This window comes from Centropristis striata, chromosome 8 (assembly GCF_030273125.1).
Source record: "Centropristis striata isolate RG_2023a ecotype Rhode Island chromosome 8, C.striata_1.0, whole genome shotgun sequence".
NCBI lineage: Eukaryota > Metazoa > Chordata > Actinopteri > Perciformes > Serranidae > Centropristis > Centropristis striata.
In genome coordinates, this window is record NC_081524.1 from 40,611,078 (window position 1) to 40,633,653 (window position 22,576).

The 22,576-nt window shown below is 43.6% G+C and overlaps 2 protein-coding genes across 2 annotated transcripts in view; one reads left to right on the forward strand and one right to left on the reverse strand.

The window, feature by feature from the left end:
* Nucleotides 1-704: 704 nt before the first annotated feature.
* Nucleotides 705-6,416, forward strand: cpvl (carboxypeptidase vitellogenic like). Its single transcript, XM_059339389.1, has 13 exons — nucleotides 705-840; nucleotides 987-1,165; nucleotides 2,090-2,211; nucleotides 3,514-3,628; nucleotides 3,761-3,819; nucleotides 3,952-4,031; nucleotides 4,124-4,190; nucleotides 4,398-4,520; nucleotides 4,813-4,944; nucleotides 5,113-5,211; nucleotides 5,335-5,508; nucleotides 5,586-5,768; nucleotides 5,910-6,416. The coding sequence occupies exons 1-13, from the start codon at nucleotides 836-838 to the stop codon at nucleotides 6,006-6,008; spliced, it is 1,437 nt and encodes a 478-aa protein (XP_059195372.1). The 5' UTR covers nucleotides 705-835; the 3' UTR covers nucleotides 6,009-6,416.
* Nucleotides 6,417-7,242: 826 nt separating this feature from the next.
* The window catches only part of creb5b (cAMP responsive element binding protein 5b), a 45,985-nt gene continuing 30,651 nt past the window's right edge, over nucleotides 7,243-22,576 (reverse strand). The window contains exons 8-11 of the mRNA XM_059340259.1: nucleotides 14,960-15,295; nucleotides 13,536-13,763; nucleotides 12,832-12,940; nucleotides 7,243-9,855 (exon numbers count right to left, since the gene is read on the reverse strand). Of these exons, the coding sequence (XP_059196242.1) occupies nucleotides 9,701-9,855; nucleotides 12,832-12,940; nucleotides 13,536-13,763; nucleotides 14,960-15,295 (828 nt within the window). The 3' untranslated portion in view covers nucleotides 7,243-9,700. The remainder of the gene's footprint in view (nucleotides 9,856-12,831; nucleotides 12,941-13,535; nucleotides 13,764-14,959; nucleotides 15,296-22,576) is intronic.

The following is a 22,576-nucleotide window of genomic DNA, read 5'->3' on the forward strand; positions in this document are numbered from 1 at the left end:
TATGATAGCATTAAATATGTCATTACTAGAGCTGACGTCACATGCTCAGAACTATCCTTAGTAACTGTAGGCTTTACACATGCATTGATATGATACATAATCTACAATTATACTGCATATATGACATATAAGTCTATGCCTATTTATTGTTTGCGTTGTACTGACACATTTGTTTGTCTATTTGGAGTGTATGTTATAGTAAGTAGCTTATAATAGTTTTAAATGTTTACTCACCGACTCAGTTTAACCATAGAGCTGTATATAAATAAACATAGAGCTGTATATAAATAAACATAGAGCTGTATATAAATAAACATAGAGCTGTATATAAATAAACATAGAGCTGTATATAAATAATCATAGACTGTATATAAATAATCATAGAGCTGTATATAAATAACCATAGAGCTGTATATAAATAATCATAGACTGTATATAAATAATCATAGAGCTGTATATAAATAAACATAGAGCTGTATATAAATAAACATAGAGCGGTATATAAATAAACATAGAGCTGTATATAAATAAACATATAGCTGTGTTCAGCAGCTAATGAAGCATTAATAATCAAATGTCCATCTGCTGTTTGGGTAACTCAGCTCAGACATCTCAAGTTTTCTGCAAAACCACGTTGAGAGCTTAAACGCACCACAACAACAACCACGTGACCTGATGTGTCATGTGACCTGAGAGCTGATCATGTGACTCCACATTACATAGAGCTGCTGGTTCCTCAGTCAGACTCTCTGTTCTCTGTCCGCAGGTCAAAGAGACTCTGGGATCCGGATCCAACCTGCCGGTTCACCGCCCGCCTTAACACTCCGCCACCACCATGAGGTGAGTTTTATTTATTAATTAAAGTATTTTCTTCTCTTCCACCGCTACATGCTGGCAGATCTCCGGCTGGTGAAACCTGAGTGACTTGCAGTGTTTGGGGTCCATGTCTGGCCTGTAGTCTGATCCAGACTGTGTGAATGTTGCAGGCTGTGGAGGGAGACTCTGGGTCTCCTCTTCCTGTGGGCCGGTCTGCAGGCTGCTCCCTCCCGGAGCTGCTCCTCCTTCTTCTGCCGGAGACCTCACCATGTCAGCGGGCTGCAGGGAGTGGACCCCGGGGCCCCTCTCTTCCTCAGCCCCTACGTGGAGAAGGGCGCCATAGATGAAGGTATGCTCCAAATAATCATAATAATCATAATAATAAGTGCATCTACTCTAGTAATTAACCCAGAAGAACCCAGAGCCAGTTATCCTGAAGGAACATTATATATTATATGTTATATATACCACAGAGCTAGTGGACCACATAGAACACATTATCATGTTTTATTAATATTACCCCTAAATGTCAAAGATCTGTGATGTGACATATATTTCACATTAGATGTTTATGGTTTTCATGTTTATGGTATTTCTTATTTTAAAATCAATAGACTCGACACCTTTTTTGCTTACAGAAACACAAATTTGCATTTTTAACCTCTGCATCCAAACAACATATGAAAGTTGTGACAATATCCGTTATCAGGTCTCAGGGGGCTGCAGCCTGTCCCAGCTGGTCCAGGTCTCAGACTGTCCCAGGTCTCAGACTATCTCAGGGCTCAGACTATCACAGGGCTCAGACTATCACAGGTCTCAGACTATCTCAGGTCTCAGACTATCGCAGGGCTCAGACTATCTCAGGGCTGACACATAGAGACAGACAATCACGCTCTCATTCACTCCTACGGACAATTTAGAGCCACCAGTTAAACCTAGCTGCATGTTTCTGGGCTGTGGGAGGAGAGAACCACGCTGACACGTTTAAACTAATTAAAAAAAACTTCACTTCCACCAGCTGTAATATTAAAGTGATGCATCAAATCATAATACAATGAGTACATTATTGGTCATAATATTTTTGTACTTTTTTACATTTTAAAAGTATGAAATACACATTTTGAATGCTTGCACCAGAGTATTTTAACATGTGATGATGTATAATTAAATAATAAACCCAGATTACTATATGACCATGAAACAGCCGTCAGCAGGTTTAATTGTTATGGTTTAATTATCATCATGTTGCTGACTTCTCTACTTCTGGTTCCAGCGAGGAAACTGAGTCTGGTCGGAGATCTGCCGGGTGCAAACGTCAAGAGTCACGCTGGATACCTGACGGTCAACAAGAAGTACAACAGCAACCTCTTCTTCTGGTTCTTCCCTGCTCTAATGGTACGTCTTCATACACTGAAATCAGTCTTTTAGTTTTCAGACAGGTGTGGAAGGAGACATTTTGAAATAATAATTCTTATGCTTGTTTTCTTTGCAACATGAACTTCAGGTTGTTTTTGCTGTGCTCCTGCAGTCTGTTGGTGATAAGAAACTGCATGTGTGTGTTTAGTCAGCTGTAACACAGGAATGTGAGATATGACGGAACATTTTGTTATGTGTGAAAAGTCACTTTTTGTTTCAGAGTTAAAGCTATGAATCAGTAACCAAGACTCATATCTCTTTCATACTACAGTGTAGCAATGTCACTTGTAGTCTGAGAGAGACTTTTTTAATTCAATTGAAAATCACATCAGTGCATGACGTTTATTATTGCCTCCATCAAACATCACTGATTCAGTCCTAAGCTGCTCTCTTTGATGCTACGTAGCATCACAGCTACAGCGCTGATAGTTTGTCAACTCTTTAGAATATCTCTGCATTAAAATGTGATCAGATTTTCATTCAAACTAGATAAAGAGTACCCAGTTTAACAAGTTATACACTATTCTAGCTGATTCATTTAGCAGAGAGAACCAGTGGATGAGCTGAGCTGAGCTGTCCCCTTCCTGCTGAAGCATGGTTTTATTCATGTTCGGGGCTGCTTTGCCTCCTCTGGACCAGAACTCTGAATCCTACGGGGTAAAGTCAGGATGTTCTCAGACTAAACCTCAACCAGAAGTGGGTCACGCAGCACTGAGCTGTGGAACGGGACCAAATCCTCCAAGCTGAAGAGTGTGACTGCTCAGCTGTTCTGAGTATCACACCAGGAACTAAAAGAAAAAGTTCACTTCCTTTTTTCAACAAGGATAAAACATGTTTTCTACATTTTCAGAATAAAAAAATGAAAAATCACAATTCGTTTCCTCTATTTAGGTCCTCCTCATGTACTTTTAATACTGAGATCAGATCACATTTGTGCAGAAATACAGACAATTCTTAACAGTTCACAAACTTTCTATTGGCACTGTACAATCACAGAAGTCAGTCAAGGGGACATTTGCTACTTTTTGGTGGACAGAAAATTGGTGTTGATGGTAAATGTTGAAGCAATAAATTGCTCAGTGTTTGCTATATTTAACTCTCAAGCTTTAGAAATACTAACACTAGTGAATAAACTGAAGGATAACATAGTTCTGTCCTAACCTTATTTATATACAGTCTATGGTCCTAACAAAGTGGACCAAATGTTAGTTATTTAAGTGTTTTTAATGCACTAAGTCTCCACTGGGTGGCTGATCTCTCTCTGTCTGTCTCTGTTTGAAGGCGAACCGAGATAAAGCTCCGGTCCTGCTCTGGCTGCAGGGCGGGCCCGGGGGAACCTCCATGTTTGGTCTGTTTGTGGAACATGGACCGTACGTGGTGTATGAGAACCTGACTGGTGAGAAGTGATGTGGTTCTGCAGCAGCATGCATAAACATGCACTGTAATAATTATTTAACAGAATAACCTTGAGCCCTGTAGAGTTTGTATGAAGGACTGATTATTTTCTGCTCATGTTTCGTGTCTTCAGTTGGTTTGAGGGACTTCGCCTGGACGTCAAGATATTCAGTTCTGTACATCGACAACCCGGTATGTATTAATTATCTATCCTTAAAAAACACAAGTCATAACACAGAATGCATCTTTTATTCAAGGTTGCATAGTTCATGTGACCTATTTAGTGTGCATATAAGGTCTATGAGAGAGTCTGTGTTTCTGTAGGTGGGGACGGGGTTCAGCTTCACGGACTATGACCAGGGCTTCGCTCAGAACCAGGATGATGTTGGCAGAGACCTGTACAGGTGAATCATGCTGTTCTTATGACTTTATCTGTCAGTCTGGTGTTTAATTGTTGCTAAATCTTATTATTCCCATCTCTTCCTTTTTTAAAAAGTGCTTTAACACAGTTCTTCCAGATCTTCCCTGAGTATCAGGCCAATGAGTTCTATGCAACTGGAGAGGTACGTTTCTCTTTTTTCTTTTCAAGCTGTAAAATAAACTTAGTGAAAATAGACACAAGTGGCTTTTTAAATTCTGACAAAGAAAGTCTTTGTCATGTAAGGTTTTAAATGTTTTTAAGGTGGAAGTTTGTCTTTAAAATGTGTAAACAAACTACACTAGCTACTTAACATATTGTCCTAACACATGTAACCTTCTGTCCCATGCAGTCTTATGCAGGGAAATATGTTCCTGCCATTTCTTACTACATCCATAAGAACAACCCCACTGCCAAGGTGAAGATTAACTTCATGGGGATGGCTATCGGTGACGGACTCTGTGACCCAGAGCTGGTGCGTATCTCACCAAGTTCATTCATTTTCTGATGTTCTTTTAACTACAACATACACCATGTCTCCTGAATATACTAGTTGCTGTATATGGCATGTACCCCTGTTTCTCATCATCATCTCATCCTTTATCTAATACTTTATTGCATCTCCATCTTGTATCTTCTCTCCTGGTTTCATCCAGCAGGCCTGTGACCTGCAGCTCGTCATCTCTCTGCTTCATCCATCACTTGTTGCTGTAGCTGCTACAGATCTGATGTCAGTGTAGAAATGATTGTAACGTTTTGTCCTGCAGATGCTGGGTGGTTACGGTGAGTTCATGTTCCAAACCGGCATGATAGACGAGCTGCAGCGGCAGTATGTGGACCAGCAGACGGACCTGGGGGTGAAACTCATCCAGCAGCAGAAGTGGGTGGAGGCCTTTAAGGTGGGAGGAGCCTCTTACATTCACCATGATGCAGATTAGTCTTATTTATCATGAGGTGTCTAAATTAGCACCAATTCTAACTGTTCAATGCTGTTTTTACTTTAGAAACCAAATTAATTGTGGATAAAATCAAACATTTAGCTGACCATTGTGTTAACCTGTCTCCAGGTGTTTGACAGCTTGATGAACGGAGATGTGGATCCGTATCCCTCCTTCTTCCAGAACGCTACAGGCTGCACCAACTACTTTAACTACATGACCTGTCAGGTGTGTAGAAACACTGAGAGGGCCTTTAGATTAGCGTGTCTGTGAAACATCCCTTCAGAGAACAGCCTGCCGGCTATAAAACCTGATTCACACCGTCCACTCCGTTCTCTTTTCTCACCACAGGAGCCTGCAGACCAGGAGTTCTTCTCCCAGTTTGTGACTCTGGCGGAGGTGCGGCGGGCCATCCACGTGGGGAACCTGACCTTCCACGACGGCTCGGAGGTGGAGAAGCATCTAGTGCAGGACGTGATGAAGAGCATCAAGCCGTGGCTGGGCGAGCTGATGGACAACTACAGGGTGAGAGCAGGATTATTACTGTAGAGGAGTTTATCTGTTATCATCTCCTCTCTAACAGTCTGGTTCTCCTCCCCCAGGTCCTGATCTACAGCGGTCAGCTGGATGTGATCGTAGCGGCTCCGCTGACCGAGCGGTTCCTGCCCACCGTCAACTGGACCGGGGCGGCCGAGTTCAGAACGGCGCCTCGCTTCCACTGGAAGCTCCAGCCCAGCGACACGGAGGTGGCAGGTTACGTGAGACAGGTTGGAGAGTTTTACCAGGTGAGCAGCTGAAACACACAGTCAGACATCCTCATTGAACAGGTTTAGATAATAATAATGATAATAATAATAATAATAATAATAATAATAATAATAATAATAATAATAATAATAATAGTGTGATGTTGGCTCTTCTCCCAGGTGATCATCCGAGGAGGAGGACACATTCTGCCCTACGACCAGCCGGCCCGGTCCTTCGACATGATCGACAGGTTCCTGTCCACACGGGGCTGGATCTGATCTGATCTGATCTGATCTGATCTGATCTGATCAAAGCCACTACAGAGAAAATATTGTTCATTGACTGTTGATTTGAAAGACTTGTGATTGTCTCATGAGAGTAAATCAGCACTGTGTTGGATCTGTGACATGTATTATGGGACTCTTCTGCTCTGTAAATGAAATGAGTTGTTAGCTGGATCCAGATCTCAGAATCACCGTCCACATCTTCAGATAGTAGAAAATAAGAGAAAATGACTGTCGGTCAGATTATCAGATCTGACTTTCATACAAACCATTTCATGTTTATTTCTGTTTGATTGTGAGCAGAAATGTATTCCGTTGCATTCAATCAGAAAACGCTTGATGATGAAATATGAAGAAAACACTTGAAACCAGAGTTGAAATAAAAAGAGGATTTTTTTCTAAATCAGAGTGTCTTAATGATCAGAGAAAACAGCAGCTGTCACAGTCTGACAATCCTTTTCAGTTGACTTCTGCAGCAGCATTTTAAAGATGTTGAATGATTTCTCCTGTTAATCAGCAGAATGTCCACCAGAGGTCACTGAACTCAAACAAACATCTGCTCACCAGAGATGTGAGGACGGTTCACCCCGATCAAACATGCACATTCTCCTTTTTGTAGCACTACTCATCAATCTAGATTTTTTTTTGGTATAAATTTCAGTGTTGGAGATATCAGCTGTAGATGTGTCTGCCTTTTCTGCAATATAATGGAACTAAATGGCTTTTAGTGCTCAAAAGGCCAAAACATTTGAGAAGCTCTTGAAATGTTTCTATCCAGAACTCCTGCTGGAGTCTGTTTCATAGAGCCAGAGTTCAGAATAAATCAGGCTGATATTGTTTAATGAGACTTTTAGTGTCATTGTGTGTTTGCTGTTGTGGCTTTTCAACTTATTTCTGTGGTTTTGCTTGTTTGTTTTGACAGAATGCCACATGATGTTTGTTTACTGAAGTTAATTGCCGTCATGTTGTTTCATCATGTCTAGACAGTTCAATAATTAATGTGTATTCTAATCCTTTAAAGTACCTAACTATTTAATGAGCAGTTATGTCTCAAGGACAAGCCTCAGGGAAATAGTTTTTTTTTCCTTTTAAGAGAATTCTTCAACTATTATCCTCAAATATTCATTTGACTGTCTCTCAGTTAAATTTTCCTTTGGTTATTATTTGATTATTATAAAATAATCGTGTCACTAGATTTCCAGTACTAGTAATAGTGACATCAAATCAGTTGTATGTTACAGAACAAGTGCTTTATTTTCATACCGTAATGTAACTGCAGTGATATTTTAACATCTGTACAAATGCAAAACAAAAAATTGAGACAATGTCATTACAGACACACAAAAATGTACAAAGTTATGCAGGCGAGAATGATTCATCAGTTCATTACATATAAACAATGTATTTAAGCGCTGAAATGAGCCTCGACGTACAACAGAAGGCAACAAGTGCTAAACATTATTTACAGACATGTACCACACATTGACTCCCTTCAAAAAGAAAGGTGGTTGCATTACATGTACAGGATTACAGAAATTAATGACATTATGTACAATATTTATAGTTTTAGATTTAAAATAATACAATTATAACATCATTAATACGTTGGAATTGTTCTCCACCTCTTTACTCTTTACTGCACCTCCACCTGTTGTAGGAACAAATGTCTTTCTGTGGACCTGGACCCACGTAAAAATCAAACTAGAGACTCTCAAACAGCAATATCCTCCAATTGATTCCAGTTGAAAGTATTTTGAGGTCATCGCCATAATTTTCACATGCAAGAGGTTAATTTGGAATGATGTAACAGTCTAAATATGGTTTAAAAAACAACCTAAAACAAGGCAAGCTTCAGTTCAAAGGGTCGGTACGACTAAGCCCTTTTTCATGAGAATCAACTTCTCATCTTCTAATCGTGCCACATCTCATCTTCCACAGACTGCAGGTTATTACACCACATTAACAGTCACAATGCTTCAGCAAAGCTTGGATGTAACCCATTATGAGGAATAAGATTTTCAATTCCCTCATCTTTTTTTTTTTTTGAGGATAAAAAGGGCCCAAACTTAACAGTGCAGGGTCCTTAATAGAGCCTCCATCACCTTTAATCTACAGACATGTGGTCCATGCCAGGCACAGTCTCCATAAAGCCAAACACAGTTTAGTTTCTCGCTGGTGTGTGAAAAAAGGGGGGGGAGGGGTCACTGAGAATTACTGGGACCTTAATATGGCTATTCTACCCTCTGGTGACAGAGGACAAAGTGCATAGACAGCTCTGCGATCGCTCCACCTGTCAGTGGAATGTTTTCATCCATCCTTCTGTAAAACACAGTGCATTATGGTCATTATGGTCATCATGCTATGAGGCGACATTCCTGGTCATAGGGAAGATAAAGAGGAGATAAGGAGGAGTGGTGGAGGACATGAGAAGAATGAAGTTTAAAGAAGAGAGGTCAGTATTAGTACATCCATCGCTCTGCAGAGGAGGCCTGAGAAAGAGAGGAAGACGAGGTGATGAAGACGAGGTGATGAAGAGGTCTGAGGGGAAATGAAAGCAGGTATTTTTCTTCCTGGTCAGCTGGTTCAGGTCTGACTGCAGCAGACATCCAGAGAAACCTCGTTAACAAACACTGAGAATGAAATGGTTTTGATTGTTTGAAGGAAAAACAGCCAACAAAAGATTTTAAGAAGATTCAGGCACGTTGTGACATTTTGGAAAGCACAGGCATTAACTGCTCCTCCTTAGAAACCGTGAGACTCTTTGCCAGGTGGGTGATGCCACTTTAAAAAAAAATCATGCTCACTTTCTCTCTCTCGCACAATTTTTCTGTTTTTCTTTCTTTCCACACCTGCTGAACTTTGTTCTGCAGAGGAAAGAAGGCAAAACATCATAATTCACATGCACACTTTATAAACTATGGATCCTTAAAATCCAGATGCACAAACACACAAAAAGAGACGATTAAAGCTTCAGTTGGTCCTGGAGAGCAACTCCAAGCTGCCTCACTGGTATCACAGTGTACAGTTATAGCTGTAACAGCATCGTATGTCCTGGTCATAACCTGGACACACAGCAGAGAAGATGATCAATACTGCAATGTATTGCTTACATTTGATCATGTTTACGCTGTATTTATGACACTCTTTTTAAGAATACGGCTGACAGGTAAAGGGTTAACAGTCATTTTAGGATAGAAGAGTTTCATTACACCTGCTTGCATATTCCTGTCTTCAAGACATCACGGTGACGTTTCAAAGACAACTTAAAGGCAGAAACATCTCATACACTCAACATACTGTCCACATGAGATATTTAGAGAATGATTTGACTTGTTTTCAGTCCATCAGGCATATAGAGATGTAAGTCTGCTTCTAGAGACAGAGACAGTCTGGTTCCATCACCACCGGGATCCTTTTTGTACCATTACACAACAGAAAAAAAGTCACTTAAATGCTGCATGAGATAAAACGCCCTTCTCGCTAAAAGCACAAAAAAACAGATTTAAAAAAAAAAGAGGCAACAAAGCATAGAACATTTATGCGTTAATAGGGTTGGTCTATAAAAATACATACTGTAGCTACTGTATAAAGAACAGCCTCACAGGCTTTGAGGTTTCTCTTGATGGAGGGAAAGGAGGGCGACCCTCAGAAAGCAGGGCAGTAAGGAGGGGTAACAGTCTCTGGTCCTAGTGGATGGGGTTAATGTCTGTGCGGTGGTTGGTCTGCCCGTGCACGCTGCTGCCCCCTACGGTCGTGGTGGAGGTGGTGATGGTGTTGTGCTGGATGACCTGCTGCTGGGAGCACGCTGGCGCTGGACTGCCGGCCGGACTGCTGTCTGGACCTGAGGACACACAGAGACACATCAGGAGGGAGGACATGTAAATACTAGAGATCAATCAGGTGATTGGCAGAAATACTATTTGTGCTGTTTATTTCCTGCTTTTCTCTGATTTATATCGTACATGTTTGGGACATTCTTACTATTTTCTGATCAAATGATTAATTGAGAAAATAATCGAGCTGAATGACAATAATCGTAACTGCGACCCTTGTAAATATTATCTTGAAGCTCTACACAAAGGCTTCAGAATATGATGTGATAGGAAATAATAACCAGGATGGCAGAGTGCAGACCTTAGTTAAAACCCAGTGGTGCATTCACATCATGCTGGTCCCAGTTTCTGGGTTGGGAAGTTCTTCTGACTTTGGTGCGTTCATGAGATTTTAAGTTGTACTATAAAAACAACATGGACATATTTTTTTGCTCAGAGCGCTTCAGCAGTATCAATATTTCCATGACAGGAAGAGCAAAGAAGCGGTTAGTGCGAGCCATGAAATATGATCGAGAAAGTCAATTTTACAATTATTCTGACACCACATGAATGCAACACAAAGCCCGATCTCTTAATGTTAACAAAAGTGAAAAAATATGTATCCACCCGTGATTCAAGTCCACTCCAGAATGTAACGGGTTCTTTCTTGGCCCATGCTACACCTTCCTACCAAGTTTCATGATAATCAGGCCAGTAACTTTTCTATAATCCTGCTGACAGACAGACACACAGACAAACCGCACTGACTCCACTTGGTGGAGGTCATAAATAATATCAAAATAAATACAGACCAAATGTCATTATTGCAAAAAAGAAACAGCTTTATTAGCAGACACAGATAAATGCCAAACACATGACAGACTACTCTCACACCTCATCTGTCACCTGTCATCCCAAAATAGGCCATAAATGGAGAGCACAAAAATGGAAAAGTGAATCACTCAACTCCATAAACATGCCTGATGAAGTCTGGACACATTGAAGGTGACATCTGTACACAAGCTAGACTCATCGATGGACGTTTCTGCAGCCCAGCCTGGGAGTTGGCTCTCTCTGTATAAAAGAACCATTCAGCCAAGAGGGATGTGAGCCTTATTTTCCTGCGCTAAAGCCACACAGGGAGGTGCCTTATCCCAATTACGTGGAAATGTCACTTGTATCCGTATCAAAGGGCGGGGCTCTGATGTCATGCACGCTGAGCCCAGGCAGTCCAGTAATCACTGAGATCTCGGGGCATCCGTGACAGTTTTGGATGCCAACGTGCAGCCTGTGACGTCTTTCTCACGCTGAGTCTCGGCGGCCGCTGTGCACAGAGCTGCTGTCAGACGGAAAAACAGTCTCATACGGGATTCAGACTAGCAACTCCCAGTCCAGCCTGGCTACCAGAATGTGCAACACCCATCTGTGAAAGGAAGAATCCTGCCCCGAGCGTGGGAGCTGGAAACCAGCACATAGGAGCTGGACACCAGCACATAGGAGCTGGTTACCAGCACATAGGAGCTGGACACCAGCACGTAGGAGCCGGACACCAGCACATAGGAGCTGGTTACCAGCACATAGGAGCTGATACCAGCACATAGGAACTGGTTACCAGTACATAGGAGCTGGTTACCAGCACATAGGAGCTGGATACCAGCACATAGGAGCTGGTTACCAGTACATAGGAGCTGGTTACCAGCACATAGGAGCTGGTTACCAGCGCATAGGAGCTGAACACCACCGCATAGGAGCTGATACCAGCACATAGGAGCTGATACCAGCACATAGGAGCTGGACACCAACACATAGGAGCTGGTTACCAGCACATAGGAGCTGGATACCAGCACATAGGAGCCGGACACCAGCACATAGGAGCTGGTTACCAGCACATAGGAGCTGGATACCAGCACATAGGAGCCGGACACCAGCACATAGGAGCCGGACACCAGCACATAGGAGCTGGTTACCAGCACATAGGAGCTGGACACCAGCACATAGGAGCTGGACACCAGCACATAGGAGCTGGTTACCAGCACATAGGAGCTGGTTACCAGCACATAGGAGCTGGTTACCAGCACAAAGGAGCTGATACCAGCACATAGGAGCTGGTTACCAGCACATAGGAGCTGATACCAGCACATAGGAGCTGGTTACCAGCACAAAGGAGCTGGACACCAACACTTAGGAGCTGGACACCAGCACATAGGAGCTGGTTACCAGCACATAGGAGCTGGTTACCAGCACGTAGGAGCTGATACCAGCACATAGGAGCTGGTTACCAGCACAAAGGAGCTGGACACCAACACGTAGGAGCTGGACACCAGCACATAGGAGCCGGACACCAGCACATAGGAGCTGGTTACCAGCACATAGGAGCTGGTTACCAGCACAAAGGAGCTGGACACCAACACGTAGGAGCTGGACACCAGCACATAGGAGCTGGACACCAGCACATAGGAGCCGGACACCAGCACATAGGAGCTGGACACCAGCACATAGGAGCTGACACCAGCACATAGGAGCTGGTTACCAGCACATAGGAGCCGGACACCAGCACATAGGAGCTGGACACCAGCACATAGGAGCTGACACCAGCACATAGGAGCTGGTTACCAGCACATAGGAGCTGATACCAGCACATAGGAGCTGGACACCAGCACATAGGAGCCGGACACCAGCACATAGGAGCTGACACCAGCACATAGGAGCCGGACACCAGCACATAGGAGCCGGATACCAGCACATAGGAGCCGGACACCAGCACATAGGAGCTGGTTACCAGCACATAGGAGCTGGACATATATAGGAGCGAAGAGTCCTGTCAGTCACTCTGAGTCCATCACAGTTCAGTCTGTAGACTTTAAATCTTTCCTCTGGCAAGACCATCAACATTTCCCCGCAGTGCTCTCTGCACCGTCAGGCTAAAGGCACCGATGAAGACGTGTTTTTGATCTGGTTTCCAAGTGTGTGTGTGTGTGTGTGTGTGTGTGTGTGTGTCTACTCACTGAGGTAACCTTGGGACTCTTTCTGCATAGTGGTGATGGGACAGTCCTTGTGTGTGAGGAGAAGCTGCTTGAGTTGGGTCACCTCGTTCTTTAGCATAGTCACTTCGTTCTGAAATGCAGGAAAAACACACAACTATCATCCAGGGAATGCACAAATCTGAGCTATTAACTGATATTCATCATTTAGTTTTTGTTAAGGTCAGGTAAAATATGTGGCTACATATATACATACAGAATAAATGGTTGGAGAATGGTGCAGGAATGGCCATAATGTTTAAGTCTTTTGGTTTGAGATTCAACTTGAGCATTTGACAAAACCATGTGAAGCATTTTCAGCATAGCGCCATTTTATGGAATGTCTCCATTAAATATCTGTGGTTTAACGTCACGAGAGATGAAGAACATTTCTGCTTTTTCTTTTGGTCGTGATACATTATCACTCAAAAATGAAAACTTAAAGTCATTTATGCTCATTTTTATTTGCTTTTAATTTGTTTTAAAAGGCAAAAGTGTTTCAGTTTAGTTCAGTTTCAATATTTTCTCTTTTTCTTTCAGTTTTAGTTTACAATAATAAGCCTGTTTAACATCAAGGTTTCAATAAGGAACTGAGTCAAAGTACATGCTGGTTGTTGTGATTGGTGCAGGATACTTTTAGTTTTTTTTAGTCTTATTTAGTTTATATATATTATATGACTTCACTGTACCTGAAGCTGCATGTTGGTCTGAGTGAGCTCTTCTGCTTTCTTCTCTAATGACATCACCCACACTTTTCTCTTCTGTCTGCATCTCGTTGCTGCCGCTCTGTTCCGCTCCAGAAACTTCCTCCGACGTTCGTCCGGATCCTCGTCCACGACTCGCCGGCGCCGCCCGCCGCTGGGCGGAGGAGACTGCAGCGTCTGCGTGGGATGCATCTGCTGGGTCGCAGGTGACATCTGAAACATGGAGTAAAGGTATCAGCATCACTGTCTGTCTGCCACCATCCAACCAGACATGAAACCATCGTGACACACCTGGAAACCATCCAGCCACCTGCAGCCTGCTGGCTCCGCCCTCAGAGCCCCAAAACAAGCTTCCATACTATATATATATATACTATATATACCATATTACCTCCTGCAGATATTCCACGTCTGGCAACTTCCCCAAAAACAACATGTGTCTGTGCCACGTGCCTGAGAGCGGCTGACAGAGTGGCCTGATTCACCACCCTGCCCACCTTGTTAAAGAGGTGTCAGGAGGCAGTTTTCCACCGCCCACTCCCACTCAGACTAACACCACCAGACGCAGTGAAAAGACTCGTTTCTAAGCCGAACGTGCACTGACGGATCTTGACATATACTTGGCAAGGTCAAGTGATTTCAGTCTTCAGATCATTACCATTTTTATGAGAACCATGGAAAATACAAGCTGCTTTAATGGCCTGTGCATACAGAGCGTGTTGTTTTAATGCCTTAATGATACATTTGGAACATGCAGTGAATTATATTTCTTGATGTCGGACTGTCCTTCATCCAGAATGCTCGGCGTTGCAGAGGCCGTCAGACAATGCAAGGACAAAGTGTCTCACATCGTGTTATTTTTATATAACTTTCAATTAAAATTAAACCAAATATATTCACAGCTAAGATGTTCCAAGACTATTAGCCAAGGCTGTCTGGTCATCATCAGGGCCAGCTTTTATTAAACCTCTTCTCCACCTGGAGACTGTTGTGGACACATAATGGCAGCTTGGCAGGGCAGGACGGTTTTCATAAGACAGGACTGAGCATCCTTTATAACGACCACTTTACGGCCTCCTCCTGACCCGTTCCCTGACTCTGACCTGGAGCTGACCAAGCCCACAGGGGAAGATTACCTTTGAGATGGTTGCCAGGAAACTACTTGGCATTATGGCTGCAGAGAGGGAAAATGTGTTCATCCAGTGACTTACTGTGAATTTAAAGCATCATTTCAGCTCTTCTGTGCTGCTAGACACAAAACCACTAATTGAAAACTGAAGCCCTACCTTGTTTTAGTCATGATACACATATATGATATAAAGTGGCTTCTCGCTATATGAGAGGTTTTAATGTGTTATTGAACTTGTGGCTAGTCTAAAAAGCTTCGTCTCTCCGGGGAATGAATGAGCTTGACTTACATGTGAAGCAGAGTGCATGGGGGGGTGTGGGGAGGTCTGGTGGGGGTGCCCGGCGTGGAGGTGGGGGTTGTGGGAGTTGTGGTGGGGGTTGTGTCCCTGCGGGTGGTGGTGCCCCCCCTGGCCGTGGCCCTGGCTGTGGTGGTGGTGGCCGTGGTGCTGGTAGGCGCCGTGGGGCGGGGCCTGCAGGTGCTGGTGCGGGTGCGAGTGCATGTGATGGTGGGCGTTCTGCTCCTGCCGCGATGACATCATCTCCATCATGTGACCCATGGAGTTCATGTTTCCGTTGGCGATGGCACCCGGGTGGTGGGACAGCGCCGCCTTCAGCCTCTGAGAACACAAGACAGCAAACATCAGAACACAAGACAGCAAACATCAGAACACAAGACACCAAACATCAGAACACAGACACCAAACATCAGAACACAAGACACCAAACATCAGAACACAAGACACCAAACATCAGAACACAAGACACCAAACATCAGAACACAAGACACCAAACATCAGAACACAAGACACCAAACATCATCTTTAGTGGGAATGTTCTTGTACATGTGGTCGTCTATCAGCGAGCACATTATCAGCAGCTACAGCGTTCATGTTCTGACTGGAGATGATGAACGGCTCCATAAATCCACATGTCAGGAGAACAAATCAAAGCCACTTAGGCCGTCCTCTGTCTCTCCTTCACTCATTCTCCTGCTTTACCTTCTGTGATTGCCATCACACCAGTTCCTCCTCCTCATATTCCTAATAGCCTCTCTCCTCAGACTGCTGTTGACCCAGCAGAGTTTCTGTTGCTTTAACCCTGTGGTCTACTGAGGTCTACTGAGGTCTACTGAGGTCTACTGAGGTCTACTGAGGTCTACTGAGGTCTACTGTGGTCTACTGTGGTCTACTGGGGTCTACTGAGGTCTACTGAGGTCTACTGTGGTCTACTGTGGTCTACTGAGGTCTACTGAGCCCTGACTGGACCCGCGGCTCTCTAAAGCTCACCTTGTGTTCCTGGTGTTTACTAATGTACCTCTCCTCAACACTGTTTATATGGGCAGCACATAAAGACAAACGCAACCAGGAAAAAAATCATAATCCAAATACACAAGTGCCAAAAAATGTCTTCAGGCTTCATGTGTTGTACACAAACTCAGACAAAATAAAACAAATCCACGTCTGAACACTTTCAGAACCTATTTACATTTGAAGCACCAGGTAAACAGGCTGAGAGAGTGTTGATTAATGCACACCTTTGATTAATGCACACCTTTTCAACAAGTGCACTGCTGATGTAAATAATAACAAACTTAAAAATACCAATGCCAAGCCTTATGTGTCTATGATTTGCCTCCTTGCTAAATGTTAGCAACAGAACTAAACACAAAGCATTCATTTCATTTCAAGGCTCCTGTTGTGAATCTGTTGTGAATCCCAAACTTTTCTCTTCTCTCCTCTTTCTGCTCCCTTCCCCCTCCTCCCAGCTGCTGTCAGAGAGTCCACGCTGCGTCCAGGGCTCCATATCTTTTAACAACCTTCACATTCATGATTCCCATAGGGAATGGCATCCAGCTGGTCTGGATCACAGCGCTGAGACACGAGCAGAGCAACATGGGCTCCACTCCTCTCTCACTGGAAAGCTTTTCACCAGCAGGAGGAGGAGACTCAGTCATATAAATCACTTTAGAGGTGGGACAGTCAAAGAACAGAGCATAGTCTCCTGGTCTGCATTATATTTACAAATTGCATGCATGTATTTGTGAAAGGACTGACTCGTAGTCTAGGTACGAGGTTTCCACACAGCCTGCGTGATATGAAACCAGCTCAGTGAAATTATGACCTTGCCGAGCCTGTTTGGGCTGAGGAGAGTTTCTGCTCGTCAAACCAAGAGATTCCTGACATAGTAACACTCTGCTGCATCTACAGGATCTTCTTTCTGTCCCCCATTATGAATTTAAAAAAAAAATGTTCTCTATTAATGTTGATCTCTAACCGATCACACCCTACTAACCACACTGACCACAGCCTCAGCAGCACTAACTCTCAGGGGCCACAGCCCTTCTTCTTCTGCTGCTGAGAGGTTAAAACACCACAGAGACACTAACAGAGCTGCAGCTGTCCATCAGGGACTCTCTGAGGTTAGATGTGACAGTGACAAACTGTAATATGTGTTACTATCAACAGCACACACTACAGTTATTTGACTGGATATATTTCTATGATATAAACATGCAGTAATAACTAACAGCTAGTTGACATGCAGCGAAAGCAGAAAATGGAATTTAACAAGCTTACAGATATCAATCATAGCCTCCAGTGTTGACAAGGACATCTTCCGTGTCTGACAGGATGAATTCTGAACAACCTTTCAGCTCGTCCGTCAGCTCAGAGAGGTGAGGCCACCCCTCTGGAGAAACACAAAACCAATCAGAGTCTGACAATCTGCTGCCACTTAGACACAGAGCAGCAATCACCTGAATGAACAGAAGGAATCTGCTGTCTGTCATGTAGTAAAGGTGTCTGATTGAGATGCTCGTCTGACTCGCTGCCAACGAGGCGCCAGGAGAAGGACAGAGGAGGTAAAGGAGGTAAAGGAGGTAAAGGAGGAGATTAGATGGTTCTAGTGTCTCCTCCCCATAAGGCAGCTAGTGCTCATTTATCAGTGTCTCTGAGTGTCCAGCTGGCAGTGCGGCGCTATCTGTTTATTAATGGGATTACTCTGCATCAGAAGAGTGTCGGAGTACTGAGGCAGGTCACTGAGGTCCTCCAGAAACGCCTCAGAGATGGTTACAACACGACTGAGACAAAACACAAAGTAAGGCACCATGTGTCTGAGAAAATCACCAAACACAGGTCACATTCTCAAACCAAGAGAGAAAAACCAAACCCACATCAGACCAGAACCAAGAGATAAGGAACATATAGCAGACAGAGTTTAAAACATCCAGAAAGAGGAATCCCTTACCGTGACAGACTTATTCCTGAGGATATCTCTGGACGAGTGCCTTCTCCTGCTCCATCTGGAGCTGAGACTAAACCCACCTCGGCCAAAACTTAAGTCTTTGTATCCAGAACCACAGTGACGTTAGCAGAGCGATGATGAGCAGGCTGTGATTCTTAAACACCTTCATCAGCTCCCTAATGACTCTTTAACACATGGTTGTATTTCCCCCAGACTTCACTAAGCACAAGAACTTAACCACCACGTTCATTTCACTCTAATAACACACACACACACACACACACACACACACATACACTTCTCCTGCTGCAACATGGCCATACAGAAAACAGTCATTAAAGCAGGCAGGTGTTAGCCTGTGGTGCTCAGATGGGATAGCACAGTCTGTCTACCACTGTCTGCTGCTGGAAACACATGAAGACACAACAAGAGGACATGACACCATAGAGACATGTTCTCCTACAGAATAAATCTATAAACTGGTGTAATCACATACAGTTCATGCAGTGTTTAAGTGTACTGAGAGTAGTACGGCTATTGATTTTCCATTGTTAAAGCACCACCCTGCCTCAGCCATCCTGTGCCCAGAGGGGAGCTGTTTCTCTCAGACCTTTGCCCTTTGACCTCTCCACTCCCACTCCTTTTTTAGACCTTTCTCCTTTATGTGGTTTCAGGGATACCAGGTGATCAGCCATTAATGATATTTATTAATGGCTGCTTCCTCTGTGACACGAGGTGCTGAGTGATGTCCCTGTGAGTGCTCTGGGCACATCCTGAGAACACACTCAGGTTTCTGCTGGCCAGATGACTTCATATCTATTAACCCTGGGAGGAGGAAGGAGACGCACAGAGCAGGTACAAAGGGAGGAGACCACGCCCGCCTCAGGATGGGTAAATCACACCCAGAGAGGTCAGGGTGAGCACTTTTATTCCCCTTAAAAGTGGAGCAGTGTACTATCAGGGGACCTGTGGCCCTGTGGCGCCTCACGGCAGGTTAGAGAGATTTAACCAGTCTGAGGAGTCACTGTTTTTAAATGGAGATCTTCCGCCTCACATTAAAGAGTCCATGGAGAAACATTAAAGCTTCTGTCTGTCTTTGTCAGCCTTTTGTTAGCACAGCCATCATGTGTAAGCACACAGTATTTCTAATTGCATAATATATCAGAGCTGTAACTTTCCTGGCAGTGTTTTCTCCTCACTCGCTCTCTAAACCCGACATGGCTTCACCATCTGCAGCTGGAGTTTGGCTGTTCTGCACTCAGAGGATCTGATTCCATCCTCCTCATCTCCACCTCCACCACCTCCACCCCTGCCTGTCTGCTAACCCTCTCTGTGCCCTAAAACTCCACACCCCCATTAGTTGGGTTTTATTAGATTTCCCTCTCGCCCAGAGAGGCAGTAACGTCTCTCTCTCTCACACACCTCTCCCTGTTCCTCCTCCTCTCTGCTGCCAGGAGCTGGGGACTGTTAAAGTGATTTCCTGAGGGAACGGAGAGTCAGACAGTCTGATGGAGGCTGCAGCGTCGCCCCTCTCTCTCTGAGCTCTGGGCCGATCAGAGCCGGCTGAACAGAGCCGCTGTGGTTCCAGACGGGGAGAAGCTGCTGCCAGGCCGGCTCTGGAGGAACCGTAGGAGTATATGGGGGCAGCTAGAGCCACGCCCACTGAGGAGCATGCTCCAAAGCATGCACTCATACTGTTGGCAGCTCCTCCAGCCTGTCAAGTTAATGGATGGGCCTCTGACTCGCTCTGTATATCCACTGTTCCTCTGTTAGCGCTGCTGCAGCTACATGGCTATCACGACGCCCACCAACACACAATGAATAGAGAGAACGCCTCACAGCAGGAATACAATAATAAATAATAAACACACCAACACGTCTTCATTTGAGGCATCTAAAGCAACAGGCAAATGATGTCATCAAGCTAATAAACATAAGTTGAAATGTGATGACGTGAATCAAACAACATTTCAAAGATGCTTAAAATAATTCAGATGCTTGAAGCTCCACTTCCACCTACTGTTGATATGTAACTAGTAACCAGTGTGGAAATAAATAGTCACATTCCTCCCAACAGGCTATTTCTATTTTCTCTGTGATCACACAATGTTAAGACACCCACAGCACCAGATTACAACACGTCAACTTTTGAACCCAAAACAAAATGCTTATCACACATTTATGAGTGAAAAAACTTGACACACAGCACTGTGGTGCCTCACAAATTAATCTTAAGAGCTTTCACATTATCTGCACCATTTATTTTGGGTATACAGTCGAGCTGCTATTTCCCCCTAAAGGAAAGGCAGAACGTGTCCATGGAGCTCTGAGGGTTAACCAGTGGACTCTATACTGACGACTCTTTATCAGACAGAAAATCTCTGACACAACAGACTTTTCCCAGTCACCCTCCAGTGTGTGATGGTTATTGTGGTCCAGGGAGTGATCTCCTGCTCCGGCTCCGGGGGGCTCAGCTGGCTGGACCAGGCCGGTCTGGCAGCTGGTTTACCCAAGCTGGGCTCTGGTGAGCCCCGGCCCATTGACGGGCCCTGAACCATGACAGAAAGGCTTCACAGAGCCCACCATCAGCACAGCTACAATAACACGCAGACAGCCAAAGACAAACACACACACACACACACACACACACACACACACACACACACACACACACACACACACACTCACACACACACACACACACACACACACACATGTAGCTACTCAAATAAAATAACAGCATACACTCAGTCCTTCTCGCTGTAGAACAGCTTCACAATGTCAACTTTGAACTTTTCAGCTGTAAAAGTTTGTCACTTTTTATCAAATATCAAATGACAGAAACTGCTTTTTGTTCACATTTTGAATATGTCAATAAAACATATCACTAAATCCCTTTCATACTTTAAATGTAATGGGTCGAAGCCTTTAGTCCTGTCCTTGATGTGGGATTATCACTGCTGTAAATAAATGTTAGAAGTCTATGTGACACAGTTTTCTACTATCTGGTTCCTCCAGAATTATCACCACAGTTTCAAGCCTTTGCCATTATATAAATATAAATATATAAATTCAGCTTTTTCTAAGAGCTGAATTTATGATAGTTAGTTGAAGGTGATCACGGAGTTCAAGTTGGGTTTTTAAAAAAAAAGTTCAAATAAAGGCATAATCTTAATTTTCATTTATGTACATTTCTGTGAAGTCACTATCTATCACTGTTTAAGGTAACACAGTGGTGACTGAACCTATGGCCTACTGATCTATAGTAGTAATACTGTCTATAGGGACAATCCAACAAAAAATCACAAGCAACAGTTCGTGGCATGTTTTCCATCAGCCAGCAGTGGTCGGTCCAGACTCACTCTTCAACTGTCTTGCATGAGAAGTATATGAAGCTGCATACTTATTTAAAGTCTGATGTTATTCTGTGATCTAAAAATGGGCGAAGAGGTCGAAGAGGAAGCTGAGCTGTTGAATGAAGCTCCGTTGATAAAACACCTATCAGCAACTTTAAGCCTTAATATGATTTAAACCTGAATTATATAAAGATTTACCTCTTGTACAGTTGTCCAGAAACGTTTTTCAGTAGCAGGTTATCAACATTGCTGCAGAGCTCAGCATTTTAACACGAGGGTCTTCAGTTTTTAGAGCCAGACTCAAGTGCAGAAACATTGACCCCGCATTGTCTTCATTTAAATATATTATTTATTATTACACCTGTTGGTGAATAGGGCTGACAAAGCCTTTTAAATGAACCACAGCATGTCCATTTACCTTTGATTGACTGTTACTATACTCAGTGTGTATGTGGCTCTCTGGTCTCTGTCCAACTCTGATAAACTGGCAGACAAACACTGATCAGCAGCTACTCGGCCCTCTACTCCACTGAAACCACTCGCTGCCATAGCAATAGAGAGAAACATCATGTTTATCATCTGCTAAACTTTCTTTGCATCCAAGACACTGAGATTAGCTTCTCTCTCTATTCAGCATGTATCTCTTGTCCCTGTTTGACTGTTTATCCACGTGTTTACTCAACTAACCACACATATAACAGATCTGTATCAGATACAGTCTGCAAACTCTAACTTTATGGTTTGTTTTAGCCCACTGTGTCCACAGATGTTTTGACTCCAAGGACAATGATTGCCAGATATGGTGCCAATCACTGGAGCACACAGACGTATGCAGCACATACACATATATAGTAGTATAATAGTATATAGTAGAGCTCAGAGAAGGAGTGTGCAGATTCAGCTGTGCTCTTAGCTCACCGTCCCTCTCCGATGACATCATACCCTGACAATGCCACCATTCATACAGATGTTGCTTACAAAACCTGGAGTCAGACTCCTATTGTGTGCTGCTCCTCCTCACAACAAGAGGTTTAGCCAGAGGTGCTCCCCTACTCAGTGAAAGAAATGAATGGAACACGTAATAGGGTTAGCATGTACGCTAATAGTTTAACTGCTTACAAATGACTTCATACTGAGCTAATCGCTCAATCAATCACCATGGAGCAGACTTGAAAGCTGACACATCTGTGGCTGCCTCACAACTTTTCTTTTCTTGGAATTTCTCAACAGAATATGTTTCTCTCTTCTTATTCACTTGTTCGCTGTTTAGGGCAAAACTTGAACTCTAATCCTATTAAC

Coding starts and splice junctions, on each gene's coding strand:
- cpvl (XM_059339389.1), top strand. Junction 4,945..5,112: donor AGTGGGTGGAGGCCTTTAAG/GTGGGAGGAGCC, acceptor ACCTGTCTCCAG/GTGTTTGACAGCTTGATGAA. Junction 5,509..5,585: donor AGCTGATGGACAACTACAGG/GTGAGAGCAGGA, acceptor CTCCTCCCCCAG/GTCCTGATCTACAGCGGTCA.